General features: G+C 41.5%; 2 protein-coding genes and 1 long non-coding RNA gene across 3 annotated transcripts in view; 1 reads left to right on the forward strand and 2 right to left on the reverse strand.

Annotated features, from left to right (window-relative positions):
- LOC138948539 (F-box/LRR-repeat protein 6-like) overlaps positions 1-174 on the reverse strand; it is a 107,035-nt gene extending 106,861 nt beyond the window's left edge. The window contains exon 1 of the mRNA XM_070320095.1: positions 99-174. The gene's annotated coding sequence lies outside the window, so the exon portion shown is untranslated. The remainder of the gene's footprint in view (positions 1-98) is intronic.
- LOC138948550 (uncharacterized) overlaps positions 1-17,443 on the forward strand; it is a 338,312-nt gene that overhangs the window by 315,193 nt on the left and 5,676 nt on the right. The window lies entirely within an intron of this gene.
- LOC138948285 (uncharacterized) lies at positions 10,458-12,116 on the reverse strand (the record flags this gene model as incomplete). Its single annotated transcript, XM_070319799.1, has 1 exon — positions 10,458-12,116. A coding segment is annotated over one exon (666 nt), but the record flags the coding sequence as incomplete, so codon positions are not given.

Raw genomic sequence — 17,443 nt, forward strand, 5'->3', positions numbered from 1 at the left:
TGCCTCTGAATGATGAGCTATCAATTTAACACGCTAAAGTTCAAGATTACCAAGAATTCACATCTTGCGCAACAAATTTCAGCTTTCATTAAGTTTACCTTGGAGAAAAACAGCAAAGAACAGACTGCGTGTACGCCACCGAGAAAAGTGCAAAACAAAGCGCAAACAGGAAGTTGGCAAGGGAAGCTACTAGCATAACAAGCAGTTTCACTAACTATGGGTTACCTTCCTTGTTTTGACTTCCCACTGATCTCAATTTCTCACCATCAACAACGTAGATCTGTTGTTATCATGGATTTCTGTGTGTGTGTGTGTGTATGTACGCGCGTGTTTGTGCGTGTGAGTGTCACAGTGGGAGTGTGAATAGAATAGAATAGAATAGAATAGAATAGAATAGAATATGTGTGTGTGAGTGTGTGTGTGCCAGTGCCCGTGTGTGCTGTTGTCTTTGTGTTTTTGCATGCGTGCCGGTGTCACGATTTCATCTTTCGCCTGTGTACATATTTCCCCCTCGAGGTTACGTCCCTTGAGTAAGAAGGAAAACATTTTAGGATGAATCAAATTTGTAAGTTAAATAAAACAAATTGGTTGGACAAATTTGGCCCCATGAATGTAAGGTACACAAGGTCGCTCATTAGTACTATCGAAGGGTGTTTTTTTGTTCAGAGTAGAGTTTATACTAGATCAACGAGGCCGAGAAGCGAAATATCAACACGGCGAAAGATGAAAACGTCACACCGGTGTACATGGTTTACGGTCATGTGCTGTGTGTGTGTGTTTGCCGTGCGTGCTTGCCTGCCCGGCGGCGTGACTGAGTGCGTGCGTGTCATACATGTGTGTGTGTGTGTGTGTGTGTGTGTGTGTTTGTCTGTATGTCAGTAATGAAAATTGCGAAGTCCACGGTAAGCACGTTAATGTAGGCTACGCTGCATCAATAAATGTTTGTTTGTTTGTTCGTTCATGGGCTGAAACTCCCACGGCTTTTACGTGTATGACCGTTTTTACCCCGCCATTTAGGCAGCCATACGCCGCTTTTGGAGGAAGCATGCTGGGTATTTTCGTGTTTCTATAACCCACCGAACAGGCTCTGACATGGATTACAGGATCTTTTTCGTGCGCACTTGGTCTTGTGCTTGCGTGTACACTGTGACACGGGGGTGTTCGGACACCGAGGAGAGTCTGCACACAAAGTTGACTCTGAGAAATAAATCTCTCGCCGAACGTGGGGACGAACTCAAGCTGACAGCGGCCAACTGGATACTATGGAAAGCCGTTTGGCTCATAACTATTACAGCTGTAATTTAGAATAAATACACCTGTATTTAATAATAAATACACCTGTATTTATTTCTTAAACGTATACAATAAGTATACATTATTAATTACAGGTGTATTTTTATTAATTACAGGTGTATTTATTATAAATTACAGGTGTATTTATTTTTAAATACAGGTGTATTTATTTTTAAAATATATATTTAAAAATTAAGTAGATGTGCAACGCCAAGGCACTGCATACCCCAGCAAAAGACAAACCTCTCCTCTTTCTCTCTCTCTCTCAAACACACACACACACACGAACACACACACCCCAAGTTACACACGTCCACACATACACACTCACTCACTCACTCTCTCACACACACTTCATACACACAAAACACACCCCCATACGCACATATAGCCAGACGGACGTACACACCTTTACAAACAAACACACATACACACACACATACACTTACGGCACACGCACAAACCCACCCACCCACCCACTCTCTCTCTCTTTCTCTCTCTCTTTCTCAGTCTCTTATACAAACAGACACACACACACACACATGTACACACGCATGTACGCACTGCACGCACACACCCACAGACACAGACACAGACACACATTGACTCACACAAATCTCATACACACAAAACAGTGACACTCATACACGGTTGGCCTAGTGGTAAGGCGTCCGCCGCCCCCGTGATCGGGAGGTCGTGGGTTAGCACCCAGGCCGGGTCATACCTAAGACTTTAAAATTGGCAATCTAGTGGCTGCTCCGCCTGGCGTCTGGCATTATGGGGTTAGTGCATGCTAGGACTGGTTGGTCCGGTGTCAGAATAATGTGACTGGGTGAGAGACTGAAGCCTGTGCTGCGACTTCTGCCTTGTGTGTGGCGCACGTTATATCTCAAAGCAGCACCGCCCTGATAATTATGGCCCTTCGTGGTCGGCGGCTAGGCGTTAAGCAAACAAACAAACAAATACGCACATAGACAGACGGACACACACACCTTTACAAACAAACACATATACACACAAACATACACACAAACTCATGCACACTCACATTCACACACACACACACACACACACACACACACTCTTTCTCCCTCTCTCTCAGTCTTTCTTAAGGCTGTTCTTAACCAGACGAACCTTTGGTTCGCCGAACTAAGGTTCGTGAACCATGGTTTGTGTCTTAACTGGGTGAACTTGTTCGACAAACTCAAGGTCTAGTTCGTCCAGTTAAACGAAACCTGGATCGCCGACAAACGAGGGGAGCTCACTCCGAGTCGACAATAAAAGCAAGTAAGTTATTCCCCTTCCAAAAATGGCTGCCTCCAAGACGAAATCACCGATTGAGTGGTAACTCCGTGCTGGTTGTCGATTTGGGTCTCTCCTTCCCACTTGATCATGGTGCACGAAGCCTGCATGGTAATCTTGAACTTTAGTGTGTTAAATTCATAGCTCAGAATCGAGTGGCATACTTTACTTATTTTAGATCCAAGAACCTGTAATCAAGCCCAAGAACATTTATCATGAAATTAATTGACGGATTAAGCTCCAAACCTAAGCATAATTAATTAATTTGGTTGTTTGATCGGTGAAAATGGCGTACGTTGTCAACCAAGGGACTTCAATTACACGACAAAGTTTTGTAGAGCGATTCAGAGTAAACTACTGGACCGATCTTTATGAAATTAACCATATCCACATATCGAGACTCTGGGAGTTACTTCCCTTGTTTTAGGAAGCAAACACACACAAATGCTGCTAACAAGCGCTGTGCTTGGGGACAATGTAAAACGGATGATAGGTATCCTGAACGCTGTGTTGGCGTGAAATTCATCCCATTTGTGAAACCGGGAAAGCATCTGTACCATCTAGATCGCTGCCTTCGCTGGATAAAAGCCTGCAATCGCCCAGCTTACCAGTTGAACGTCAACACAACCAAGTCGTACACGTACATTTGCAGCAAGGTCAGATCTCGCACGACTTTGATTCAAGGCCTATTGCTAATTTTTTGATGGTTTGGTCTCAGTGTCACAAAAATATGACGATCTAATCAATCACTGATTTAAAAAACAAGTATGTTGCCCTATATCCATTGACATTCTTAGTGAAATAGATCTATTTGAAATAGTATTTCACTGCCCCGACCGGCGAACTTGTTGCCGGCTGTATTGAGCTTGTGTGTTCGTGTAGGCTTACTCAAAAAGTCAAAATCACAGTCGTCTCCGAAACAAGCAATAATCAGAGTTGGGGGGAAAACATTTCGTTTGTTCAGTTTTGTTTTGTTCTTGATAGTTTGTTTATCTCTCACACACACACACACACACACACACACACATACATACATACATACACAAACACACGCGCGCACGCACACACATTGCACGTACGCGCACATACACACACCTACTGAGATATGCCTAACATACACGCACGCTTGCAAACACACACATAATACGCAAACGCAGTTTAATTTCCTCAATACAAGGCGAAAGGCACATACACACCACACACAAATAAACACACACACGCAGTCCCACACACACACACACACAACCCTCTCACACACAAATAAACCCACACACGCAGTCAACCCCCCCACACACACACAACCCTCACACACACAAATAAACACACACACGCAGTCCAGCCCCCCCCCCCCCCACACACACAACCCTCTCTGACACACACACCCGCCCAACCCCAGCGTCCAACTCAACTTTCACCAACAACCATACCCTACTCTCACTATCGCTCTCTGTCTCTCTCTCTCTCTCTCTCACACACACACACACACACATACATACATACATACACAAACACACGCGCGCACGCACACACATTGCACGTACGCGCACATACACACACCTACTGAGATATGCCTAACATACACGCACGCTTGCAAACACACACATAATACGCAAACGCAGTTTAATTTCCTCAATACAAGGCGAAAGGCACACACACACCACACACAAATAAACACACACACGCAGTCACACACACACACACACACAACCCTCACACACACAAATAAACCCACACACGCAGTCAACCCCCCCCCCCACACACACACAACCCTCACACACACAAATAAACACACACACGCAGTCCACCCCCCCCCCCACACACACAACCCTCTCTGACACACACACCCGCCCAACCCCAGCGTCCAACTCAACTTTCACCAACAACCATACCCTACTCTCACTATCGCTCTCTCTCTCTCTCTCACACACACACACACACACAAGCTCACGCAAGCGGCACAGCCACACACACACACAGCACGCGCATACACACACACTGACACACATCACACACACACACCCACACACACCTTTCGCAGTTCGCTCACAGTTCTTCTCTTTTCCATCGTCGCCATCTTCGAAGCTTGCTTCGCTTTTCAGGGGAGATAACCCGTTTATCACATTCGCTGCTGACTTGTGGGTCAAGTCTATTTGACATGAGAGTTTCTGGATATGATATCCCCGGAACTCTTTTTCATTTTTTCGATAAATGTCTTTCATGACGTCATATCCGGCTTTTTGTAAAAGTTGAGGCGGCACTGTCACACCCTCATTTTTCAATCAAATTGATTGACATTTTGGCCAAGCAATCTTCGACAAAGGCCGGACTTCGGTATTGCATTTCAGCTTGGTGGGTTAAAAATTAATGACTTTGGTCTTAAAAAATCTGAAAATTGTAAAAAAATAAAATATTTTATAAAACGATCCAAATTTACGTTCATCTTATTCTTCATCATTTTCTGATTCCAAAAACATATAAATATGTTATATTTGGATTAAAAACAAGCTCTGAAAATTAAAAAAATTAAAAATTATGATCAAAATTAAATTTTCGAAATCAATTTAAAAACACTTTCATCTTATTCCTTGTCGGTTCCTGATTCCAAAAACATATAGATATGATATGTTTGGATTAAAAACTTGCTCAGAAAGTTAAAACGAAGAGAGGTACAGTAAAGCGTGCCATGAAGCACAGCGCAACCGCTACCGCGCCAAACAGGCTCGTCACTTTCACTGCCTTTTGCACTAGCGGCGGACTACGTTCAATTTCATTCTGTGAGTTCCACAGCTTGACTAAATGTAGTAATTTCGCCTTACGCGACTTGTTACATTTAGTCAAGTTTTGACTAAATGTTTTAACGTAGAGGGGGGAATCGAGACGAGGGTGTGTGTGTGTGTGTGTGTGTGTGTAGAGCGATTCAGAGAAAACTACTGGCACGATCTTCATCAAACTTGACATGAGAGATCCTGAGTATGGTATCTCCAGACGTGTTTTTTGTTAAATGTCTTTGATGACGTCATATCCGGCTTTTCGTGAAAGTTGAGGCGGCACTGTCACGCTCTCATTTTTCAACCAAATTGGTTGAAATTTTGGTCAAGTAATCTTCGACAAAGCCCGGACTTTGGTATTGCATTTCAGCTTGAAGGCTTATAAATTAATTAATGAGTTTGCTCATTAAAGTTGACAATAAATTCGATTTTTCGCAAACAGATTTAAAATTGATTGCATCGTATTCCTCATCACATTCTGAATCTAAAAATATATACATATGTCATGTTTACTCTTAAAATGTGATCACAATTAACGAAAATAGATTAATTAATCTTACGATTAAAATTTAAGAAATCGATCTTTATCATTTCCTGATTCCTGATTCATTTCCTGATTCCAAAAACGTATAGATATGATAGGTTGGATTCAAAACAAGCTCAGAAAGTTAACAAGAATACAGAAAAGCGCGCTTTCCTGCTTAGCACAATACGCTACCGCGCTAATCTGGCGTGTCAATATCACTACGTTTTGCACGTGGGAGGTGAGCGATTTCCTTCACGCGGGGATTGACGAAGCTGTACTGTCTTGGTGAAAAAATACAGTGCGTTCAGTTTCATCCCGTGAGTTCGACAGCTTGACTAAATGTAGTAATTTTGCCTTTCTTTCCCGTATTGTTGTTTTGTTATGTCTCTGTGTTCCCTCCACTCTCTCATTCTTTTTTTGTCAACAGAAAACTCGCGGGCACATACCGAAACATAGCCTGCAGCTTCGTTTTCAAGATATCTCAGGGCTTTCAGTTTGTATGTCACTGTATAGGATGTGTGCTTCGGCATGGTTGAACGTTACGTCGGTGTTCAAACCAAACCTCGTATCGTCATTTTTGTTGTTTTGAGAAAAACGAAAAGAACTGAATTAAAAAATCACAAAATCAAATTCCAATATTTTATGTATCTTTGTGATGCCAGAACTGGGTTCCTGGTAAGAAATTGAGAATTCGTGGTCAGATGAAGCCGTCACGCTTCAATGAATGTTGATACGAGCTTTTCTCACAAAACGGTGCCCAAAAAGTGTGGAGATGCGTGGTTTTTAGGGTAACAGTTTGTGTAAGAATACATGTTTTCTTTGTTAATGAGACGTAAAATTGTTCACTTTTTAACACACACACACACACACACACACATACATGCATGCACGCACATATGGACGCACACAATCATTATGAATGTGCACATATCGTAGATAAAGGAGGCCGACCGTCTTAAAACTTCTGTATGCTTACACAGTTTATCTGCAGAGCAGCGCAGGACATTAAGCTGGTTTTGTATGCTTACACAGTTTATCTGCAGAGCAGCGCAGGACATTAAGCTGGTTTTGTAGACCTAACCACAGTGCTGGATAACAGCGCAATGTCGTCAGCACTGAAAAGCATTACAAACAGTTCTAACTCAGCCTAAGTTAAACGTGTTCCAAGTTTGCCTTGTCGTATGACATCCTGCGCCAGGAATGAAATACTCAACATAGTTATAGACAGTCTGAGAAGTTAATACTCTTTCTTTCATACGCGTTCGTCTTTCTCCCACACTTCATTCCAAACAATACGAGAAAAAAATATAGCTTAACTGTTTATATGATTCACTGAACGTAACATACAAATACACATACACTCACAGCAATTCTTCAATCATCCTAAACATAACAACCCAGGGCACCAGATGAGAAAATTACCACAATAGCCGTAGACGTCTGTTGAGTTGCTCATAAGCGTAGAATCGAAGATATCCTCCGTTCATAATATGTTTCGTTTCATTGCGTCTGCTTCCCCTTAGAGGGCTGTCACACATGCGACTGAGTCGCGCGATTTACCCTGTCACACAGCCGACTCAGTCGTAGAAAACACACAAGCTACGACAAGTCTGCGACTCAGTCTCATGCGATTCCCTCGTAGTTTTGAGGTATGTTCTATTCCTGCGATCCAGTCGTCGGTCAATCGCAGGGGCAGAGCCAACAGAGCCAATCAGAACGCGTTGCTGCGGCCTTGACGCCGTGACGTAAAATAATGGCGGACAGTGGCGTACTGCGTCTCTTCGTCGATTCAAAACTTTTTGGAAGAACAGTTTTTTACTCAGATATAAAAGAGACGTTTTAGGCGTGTACAGCGGTCGGAAAACATTATTTGCAACTGTCTGGGAACTCTATTTCTTGCAAAGGCGTAATGCTGAAAGGAATTTTTCAGAAAGGTAGACATTTAGCGTCTGCTCTCGCAAAGCGCGTTTGCCGTGTTCACTATGACACATCACTTCCGCCCCGCTCGCGTGGAGTTATCGTTCGCCAGTCGTTCGTCTATCGTTCATCGTGTGACGGGTCAATGGCCTACGATGTGATGTGCGATCGGCCAAAGACTGAATCGCAAGACTGAATCGCAACGACTGAGTCGCCTGTATGATCGAGGCTTTACCTGAAGCTCTCGCGAAAATGGCGTCGCATCGAAGATAGCGTCAAGAATCCTCCGCTTCTTTTGTTTCGTGTCCTGCGTCTGCTTTCCCGAATGAAGCTCTCGCGAAGATAGTTCTCGTCTTCCGGCAGCATCCGCTCCGGATAGAAAGCTTGTAACACGGGGGATAACCTGTCAAAGGCCGAGCGGAAGCCGAAGGCGGCGCCTGACACGTGTGAAGGCAAGTTTTGTCTGTTTTCTAAGTATTATTTGATTTATGTCGGGATTTAAGGTAAGCTACTGATTCAGCGATGACTAAATTTGTTTCTCGATGCATAAAAAGTCAGGGAGCGATTGATATTTGCCCGTAAATAGCATTCAAAGCTGAAAATGTCGGCGATCGAGCACCGGAAATGGCTGTTCGATGGGTTTTGCAAGTAGAAATGTGCTTTATTACACCAAATCAGCTCGTATTTGGTATGGGTACGGGATTCTAGAGGACGAGGGAGTCATAAGAGGTGCAAAGAAGTGTTATTTGGGAGTAGAATAAATCTTCCGAGCCAGTAGACAGGAGAAGGTCATATTTGAGAGATGCACGTAGGCGGAGCTTTCCGACAAGCGAATGATACAGCAGATTAATCATTCGTTTTGATCAGAAACATAGTCTCTAGTTTTTATGATTTTTTTAAATTAAAACAATCACGAGAACTCTCTCGCTTAGCCTAATGGCTGTTCGATGGGTTTCGCAAGTAGAAATGTGCTTTATTTCACCAAATCAGCTCGTATTTGACATCGGTTTGGTATTCTAATCCTATCGCGAGCTGGATAGCAGACGCGGCACGTGTGAACGAAATTTCAGAAAAGCGTACATCTGTTCAGTGCAGCAAAACGGTTCTGTGCATCATTGTCAATGTGAATAGTGATCAACTTAGAAGCACACGTACCCTGTTGCCCTTAGATAACGGCACACACACTAAGTCAAATAGCTGTCTCTCGTGTACACCCACACTCACGCACGCACCCACGCACACACACACACCCATACATACACACTCATTCTAATGGGTTTGGAGCATCTGTTTCTACAGATGCAGTCTGAAGACGAAGAAATGGTTCTTGTGGCAGAGGAGGTGGAGGAAGAAGTAGATGCACCTGTGGTCCATCCGGATCCGCTGCTCCGGCCATATCGTTCGCCTATGGCAAACATCTAAAGAGACATATAAGGCAAGTGCACTACCAAGGTGAACCCGTGGTGTGTACAGAACCAGGGTGTCTTAAAACGTTATTAGGGTTAGGAAAGGAATTTCCAAAAGGAATATTTACTTCTATAACTGCAGCAGAAAGGATCTAATTCAACCCACAAAAGTGTTGTTGTTTTTTCAAACATGTAGGTCCACTTCTTGTGGGCGTCAGGTTTGCCTGACTACTAGTACAGAGAATGCACCAGGGTGTATTTGCCGGTTGTTTTCTCGGATCTTGCTCCTTGTAAAAAACATTTTTCTGCATAATCTAAAAACAAACAGAAACGGCTACAGGAAATGCACATACATTTATATTATCACAGATATTTGTAACTTCTGGAGATTTTAGTAAATGTATAATATGTGGATATTATGCTGCCATAGATCACTTTGGAGAGTTTCCTCTTTAGTCGGCTGACCGGCAAAGTTACCAGCGGCAGAGTCCGCGGCTGCCCTCTCACCCTTTCTTTCAAGGCGTACAAATCCTTGCCGTGGCACACCCCTCCCCCTCCCTGGTGAGTAAACATGAAGGGGCATCCGCTAATAGCTCCACCACCCCCAAACCCGGGCAGAGACACAGAGCGCAAAACGACGCTTCCCGGCAACATCTACTGCTACCCCCCCAACTACGGCCGATGCATCCCCGCGATCGAATCAGACATCAAATGGCTCCGCCTTCAACTACCCTTGCGCTCACTCACCCCCCCCCCTCCCACCCCCTGGGTACCATGTGTTATCAACAGTTTTCTATTATTTCAACTAGTGAGAGAAGACTTGCCAGGCCAAAAAATTGAATTGAATTGAATTGAATTGAACTTTATTTTACAAGGATTTAGATTTAAGGCTACGCCTTTTCTTACAATCTGTCCTTGGGACGCATAGACACACAATTATATAATTTAAAAAAAAATAAAAAATTAAAAATTAAAAAGTTAAAAAGTTAACCAACAAAAGGAGGTCGGAAAACGTGATAATAAAGATGACGATGATGATGATGATGACGATAATGATGATGATAATGATGATGATGATGATAAAGATGAGGCATGAAGAGCATACATATGTGGTTATTCATAAAATCAAATGCATACTATGCAGGTAATTATAAATACAAGCTGGTGGCAATCGAACATGTAGCAATAGAGTAACAAAAATATGTTCAGAATATACAATGCACAGCATATTTTTGACGTAAAAAGAAAGTATGAGAGAGAGAGAACTTTATTTTACAAGGATAAAGATTTAAGGGTAAGCGAGAGAGTTCTCGTGATTGTTTTAATTAAAAAAACTCATTCATAAAAACTAGAGACTATGTTTCTGATCAAAACGAATGATTAATCTGCTGTATCATTCGCTTGTCGGAAAGCTCCGCCTACGCGCATCTCTCAAATATGTCCTTCTCTTGTCTACTGGCTCGGAAGATTTATTCTACTCCCAAATAACACTTCTTTGCACCTCTTATGACTCCTTCGTCTTCTAGAATCCCGCACCCATACCAAATACGAGCTGATTTGGTGAAATAAAGCACATTTCTACATGCAAAACCCATCGAACAGCCATTTCCGGTGCTCGATCGCCGACATTTTCAGCTTTGAAGGCTATTTACGGGCAAATATCAATCGCTCCCTGACTTTTTATGCATCGAGAAACAAATTTAGTCATCGCTGAATCATTAGCTTAATTCCCGACATAAATCAAACAATACCTAGAAGACTCTCCATTTTGAATTTCCAGTTTTCCTCAATGTCTTTTGCCAATTTACAACTACTAAATTTAATCCCTAAAATTTTAATCTCCTTGACAACGTGGAAAGGCAGATTAAGTTCCGTTGGTTCTCTCCCGGATCCCCATTTTCAAAGCTTTCGTTTTATCTAAGTTTAATTGTAGCCCGGAGACTTTGCTAAATTGATTCAATATGTTCATTGCCATGTTAACATCATCTCGGTTTTTTAAAAACAGGGTTGTATCATCTGCCATTTGTTTTATTTTTATTATCGTACCATCCTGATTGATCATGTTCGGTGTAATTATCCCAACTATAGGGCTGTTTCTTATTTTAATTGCCAACAATTCTACCGCCAAGACGAAAGCCAAAGTGACTGTCTGCTTTGCGTTGTTCAGTTCTAGGTGTGGATAATCTAGCTATACGTACAGGTACACGTCTCGGCAATACGTTATGGATCTAGATCTCTCTATTCTTCTTTGTAGCACTTGTATCCGAGGTAAAACCAACATCCGTGGAAACGCAAGCCGAACAATTGCAACTGTGTGGTGACTCCCAGTTGTTGTGCGGATGTTGACTTGTACATTGAATATATCAGCTGCTGGTCTGTGTTAAACAGACCCCCGTCCAAGAAATGCTGCACAGCACGACGGTATTCTTCCACAAACTTCAACAGAACTGGCGCAGTTCCCAACACCATCCCCCCTCCCACCCACAAAGCGTTTTCTTTGAATATTATGTCTGGATCCACGCGGTGATTTGGGGGGGATATGACTTCGTTCACTGCTACCTTACTGTCGTTCATTTCAGGGGGTACTGTGATCCAGAACTTTCGTTTCCGGAAGGTGATGTCCCGGAAGTAGCCTAGATCCATCCACGCGTAGTATTTCGTTTGAAAGTAGTCCTCCAAAATGGCTCTTTCCACGAGATCTACTTTGACGTGCTGGGTGCAAGCGTACTCGGGTAAGACTGTATTCGGGTTGAACTTCGGGTAGGACGGGTCAGCAAATATCTCCCTTACCCTGTTCAATTTTTGAAATGCGAAAAATTGTGTCCGGTTGTAGACACGAACTACTTTTATACGATGTTTCTGTTCTGGAGCATGTCGCTTGGTCTCAGCCAGCCCAGATTCTTGCCGGCAGGTCAAACAGTTCCCGCAAACTGCGGCACCTACTCGAAAACATTCTTCCATCTCGACTGAGTCTGTAAAGATTACCAGAGGGTTTTGAAGATACTGGAAAGCACTCCCCCATTCCAAATATTTCTGTGGTGTGTATTTGATTTGTGCCAATCCGCCGTCCCCTTTCCGAAAAGTTCCAAGGTCGAAGAAAGCTGTGACGATGGTGACGTCAGTGTTGTCACGTGGGGACAGCCTCGGGATCCTCCATAGAATGTGTGGAACGAGGCAAAATTCATGCATTCGGTCCTGGGTAGAGAGAGAACAAAGAATAACGCAAGATAGAATGTGTGTGTGTGTGTGTGTGTGTGAGAGAGAGAGAGAGAGAGAGAGAGAGAGAGAGAGAGAGAGAGAGAGAGAGAGAGAGAGAGAGAGAGAGAGAGAGAGAGAGAGAGAGAGAGAGAGAGAGAGAGAAACAGAGAGGGGGTGGGGGTGCGAGAGAGAGAGAGAGAATTATCATTTCAGTTGCAGTATTGGCTATAGCTATCATATAGTTGAACACAATTGATGGACTAGCAGATCGATTTTGACACACAAGGCTTCGTCAATGCTGGAATGGAAATATATAGCTATTCTGATGAACACGTGGTGGAATTCGGGGGCTGTGATTGGATGGTCTCTTCCGATCATCAAAGCATAATGCTACGGAAGTCGGCCATTTTTGCCAATATCCAAAAGCATATTGGCAATAACAAAGACGCATGGTTCCGGTTTACCCATCTGTACCACACGATGTTTCAATCGACAACAGCATACCCTGACAACTTGAAATTCTTATCGGGAATGTTTTGCAGCTTTACACATGTCGATAGCATACCCTGTCCTGCTAACTTCCCGATGAAACAGGACTAAACCAATTATTTTCTTATAAGTCGAAAGATACAGTACAAACAGGGGAGTAAAACGGAACAGCCGTTTTTATATTTAGTCAAGTTTTGACTAAATAGTTTAACATCGACGGGGAATCGAAACGAGGGTCGTGGTGTATGTGTGTGTGTATGTGTGTGTGTGTGTGTGTGTGTGTGCGTGCGTGCGTGCGTGCGTGCGTGTAGAGCGATTCAGACCAAACTACTGGACCGATCTTTATGAAATTTGACATGAGAGTTCCTGGGATTGATATCCCCATACGTTTTTTTCATTTTTTTGATAAATGTCTTTGATGACGTCATATCCGGCTTTTCGTGAAAGTTGAGGCGGCACTGTCACGCCCTCATTTTTCAACCAAATTGGTTCAAATTTTGGTCAAGTATTCTTCGACGAAGCCCGGGGTTCGGTATTGCATTTCAGCTTGGTGGCTTAAAAATTAATTAATGACTTTGGTCATTAAAAATCGGAAAATTGTAAAAAAAAAATAAAAATTTATAAAACGATCCAAATTTACGGTTATCTTATTCTCCATTATTTGCTGATTCCAAAAACATATAAATATGTTATATTCGGATTAAAAACAAGCTCTGAAAATTAAATATATAAAAATTATTATCAAAATTAAATTGTCCAAATCAATTTAGAAACACTTTCATCTTATTCCTTGTCGGTTCCTGATTCCAAAAACATATAGATATGATATGTTTGGATTAAAAACACGCTCAGAAAGTTAAAACAAAGAGAGGTACAGAAAAGCGTGCTATCCTTCTTAGCGCAACTATTACCCCGCTCTTCTTGTCAATTTCACTGCCTTTGCCATGAGCGGTGGACTGACGATGCTACGAGTATACGGTCTTGCTGAAAAATGGCAGCTACTTGACTAAATATTGTATTTTCGCCTTACGCGACTTGTTGTTTTTGCCGACTGACACAAACTTTCGCATTCGGCTTTTCTTATCTCGTAACTCCACACTAAATACCCCACTTCCCCTCTGAAGTATTGATGTACAACCCATGGCACTAACATTCATGTAGTCGTTTATAACTGAGGTTGAAAAATTCGCTTCATGACGAGATAAGTATAAATGCCATTCACCCAAACTGAAAACTTCGCTGCCGTCTGCTCGCGTTGTACGGATTAGCTGTTCTCTTCTCCTCCCCTTGTTGCATCCTAGTTCTTCAGTTGTTTCTAGTTTTCCGTTGATGTTGTGTGTTGGTCTTCTTCATAAGTAGTCTTGTTTAAAATTAAAAAAAACTCAAACTTCTTTTTGTTGTATACGATTGAACAAATAAAAAGCTGTGTTGTCAAATCAAGTTTTTTTTCCAAAGTCAGTGTGGCGCCTGCGCAAAACTAATGCGCATAAGAAACGGCGTCTGCTATCAAAACCTGAGATCAGCGCATCGACGCAAAAACTGTCATTTTGTAAGTTTGGAACAACAAATCAAGGTCAGAACAGCTATATAATCGCTATTGTATTTTCAGCGTAGCAATAGGGTCCGATATTTAGACTCGAACAAGTATAATGCGACTCGTCTTCGACTCGTCGGCATTATACTTGTCTCGTCTAAATATCGGACCCTATTGCTACGCTGAAAACACAATAGCTGTTAATAAGGAGTTACAGAAACAGAAGGCCATGAGAAGAACGAATTAAGAAACTAAAATAATGACATGATCCAGTGTGTTTGTCTGCAATGTGTTGAGTGAAAGCATTATTATTTTTAATCACTGTTGTTTGCTTTCTTCTTCTTCTTCTTCTTGTTCATCATCATCATCATCATCATCATCATCATCATCATCATCATCATCATCATCATCATCATCTCCACCACCATGATGACAACGATGATGATGATGCCGACGATTCATCATGCAGCATCATCAGCATCGTCGTCGCCACCACCATGATGACGATTCGTCATCAACATCATCATCATCATCATCATTGTCGTCACCTCCACCACCATGATGACAATGATGACGATGATGCCGACGATTTATCATGCAGCATCATCATCATCGTCGTCGCCACCACCCTGATGACGATTTGTCTGTGTATTGGATTGTCATTGTATGCCTGCATCATTAGTTGTCAGTAATTATTACATGTGCTGATTGTTCTCTTTGCCTGCGCGCGTATAGTATGTTGGTTATGATTGGTCATAGTATGTTTGTTTATGTTTGGTCGTTATCTTTGCCTGTGCGTGTATTGTATGTTTGGTCGTTTTCTTTGCCTGTGCATGTATAGTTTGTTGGTTATGTTTGGTCGGTTTCTTTGCCTGTGCGTGTATAGTATGCTTGGTCGATGTATGTATTGTAAAGCGCTAAGAGTAGACATTTTTCTAGAATAGCGCTATAAAAGTTTGCATTATTATTATTATTATTATCATCATCTGATCATCATGATAACACTTACATGAAAGGCAAGGACCACACAGCAGACCAGGACGCAGGCAAACAACAGGAACGAGAACCTCCTTTTCCTCGTGGTCACGCAACATTTCATCTGCAACAGCGCATTTTTACAAACTACATGTAGATACCATTTTTTGGCTGAAAATGAAAGTAAGTTTTCCAAATGTCTCACTTGCAATTCAAATCTATGAATGTTTTGTTTTGTTTCTAATTATCAAATGTTTCATAAATGTATTAGTTACACACACACAAGCACACAACAAACGACGTGTATATATTGCAGTAAATGCTCAAAACCAGGAAATTTACAAAATCCCTGAAAATTTCAGGAAATTTGTAAATTTCCAGTTTCACTCAGGGATTTTGCAAATTTCCTAAAACTTCTAGGAAATTTGTAAATTTCCTGAACTGAGCATGCCATTTTTTGACAAATTTACTGAACAATAAAAAATAAGTTTTAGTAAATTTTCAAATAAGGTCAATTTTCCTTATTTTGCATTCTGATTTTAATAGATTGACTATTAGGAAATTAAAACAAATATATAAAAAAATAAATTTTGAGCATGACCTGAACCGAAGACCTTTAGATTTTGGTTCCGCCACACTACCAAATTCACTAAACAGGATTATCAGACTTTGTTAAGGCTGGAGTATACTATCGAGGCCATATTTCAAAGTGATTAGGCTATTTCAAAAGTTATGTTTTCTGTTAGTTCAAGGTTTGCTTTATCAGGATAAAACAAAAAGAAAAGAGCTTAATTGTCGCGCAAAGTTTTAAGATAGCGACTGAAGTTTGAGCATAGGTATCAGACTTTTTCACGCAAACACTACCGAAGAAATTGTAAGATTATGTTGTGAATATGTAAACAAAATAACAACCAGATGATCAGAAACTGATGAAGAGAAATAGGGAAACAAAATAGAACATAAAACATAGTGATTTTACTGGGGAATTCAGAAAAAAACCACTGTTGTACCCATTTTTGAAGCTCAATTAGAAGCATGGAACACAGACAAACATTAAATTAAAAATGCGAGAGTGGTTACAGTGTTCAGAAATTGTGTTTGATAACCAAGTTGAGTTATCCCTCTTCACCACAGTTAAAAGAAATACAACTCTTGTCACGCAAAATCTTGAACTGTGATGCTTTTACTACTCCCACCCCCTACCCATTGGGACAGAAAAGAGTGCATAATTCTCTTCCAATTAGAAAAGTAAGATAATCAGATAATCAGAAACTGTAGAAGAGAAATAGGGAAGCAAAATAGAACATAAAATATAGTGATTTTACTGGTGTATTCAGAAAAACACACTTTTGTACCCATTTTTGAAGTTCAATTAGAAGCATGGAACACAACCACACATACATTAAAAGTGTTAGAGTGGTTACAGTGTTCAGAAATTGTGTTTGATACCTAGTTGAGTTATCCCTCTTCACCACAGTTAAAAAAAATACACCTATTGTTGCGCAAAATCTTGACCTCTGATGTCTTCATGTCTCCTCACCCAGTCACATTATTCTGACACCGGACCAACCAGTCCTAGCACTAACCCCATTATGCCAGACGCCAGGCGGAGCAGCCACTAGATTGCCAATTTTAAAAGTCTGATCTTAGGTATGACCCGGCCGGGGTTCGAACCCACGACCTCCCGATCATGGGGCGGACGCCTTACCACTAGGCCAAACGTGCCGGTCCATTTTGACAGAAAAGAGTGCATATTCTCTTCCAATAAGAAAAACAAGTCAAAGTGATTGGAATTTGTTAAAATACATCTTTTCAGTCAGTCCAAGGATTGCTTAGTCCATTAAAAACAAACAGGCTAGGATTTAACACACCCATTTTTAAGATAACATTAACATGATATATCAGACTTCTTTTTTATGCAACTACTACTGAAGAAATTTTTTACATTTTACTGTGATTTTGTAAACAAATTAACAATTAATTGATCAAAATTCAAAGAGGCTAATATAGGAACAAAATAAAGTGTGAAACATAG

The sequence above is a fragment of the Littorina saxatilis genome, linkage group LG15 (assembly GCF_037325665.1).
Source record: "Littorina saxatilis isolate snail1 linkage group LG15, US_GU_Lsax_2.0, whole genome shotgun sequence".
Lineage (NCBI taxonomy): Eukaryota > Metazoa > Mollusca > Gastropoda > Littorinimorpha > Littorinidae > Littorina > Littorina saxatilis.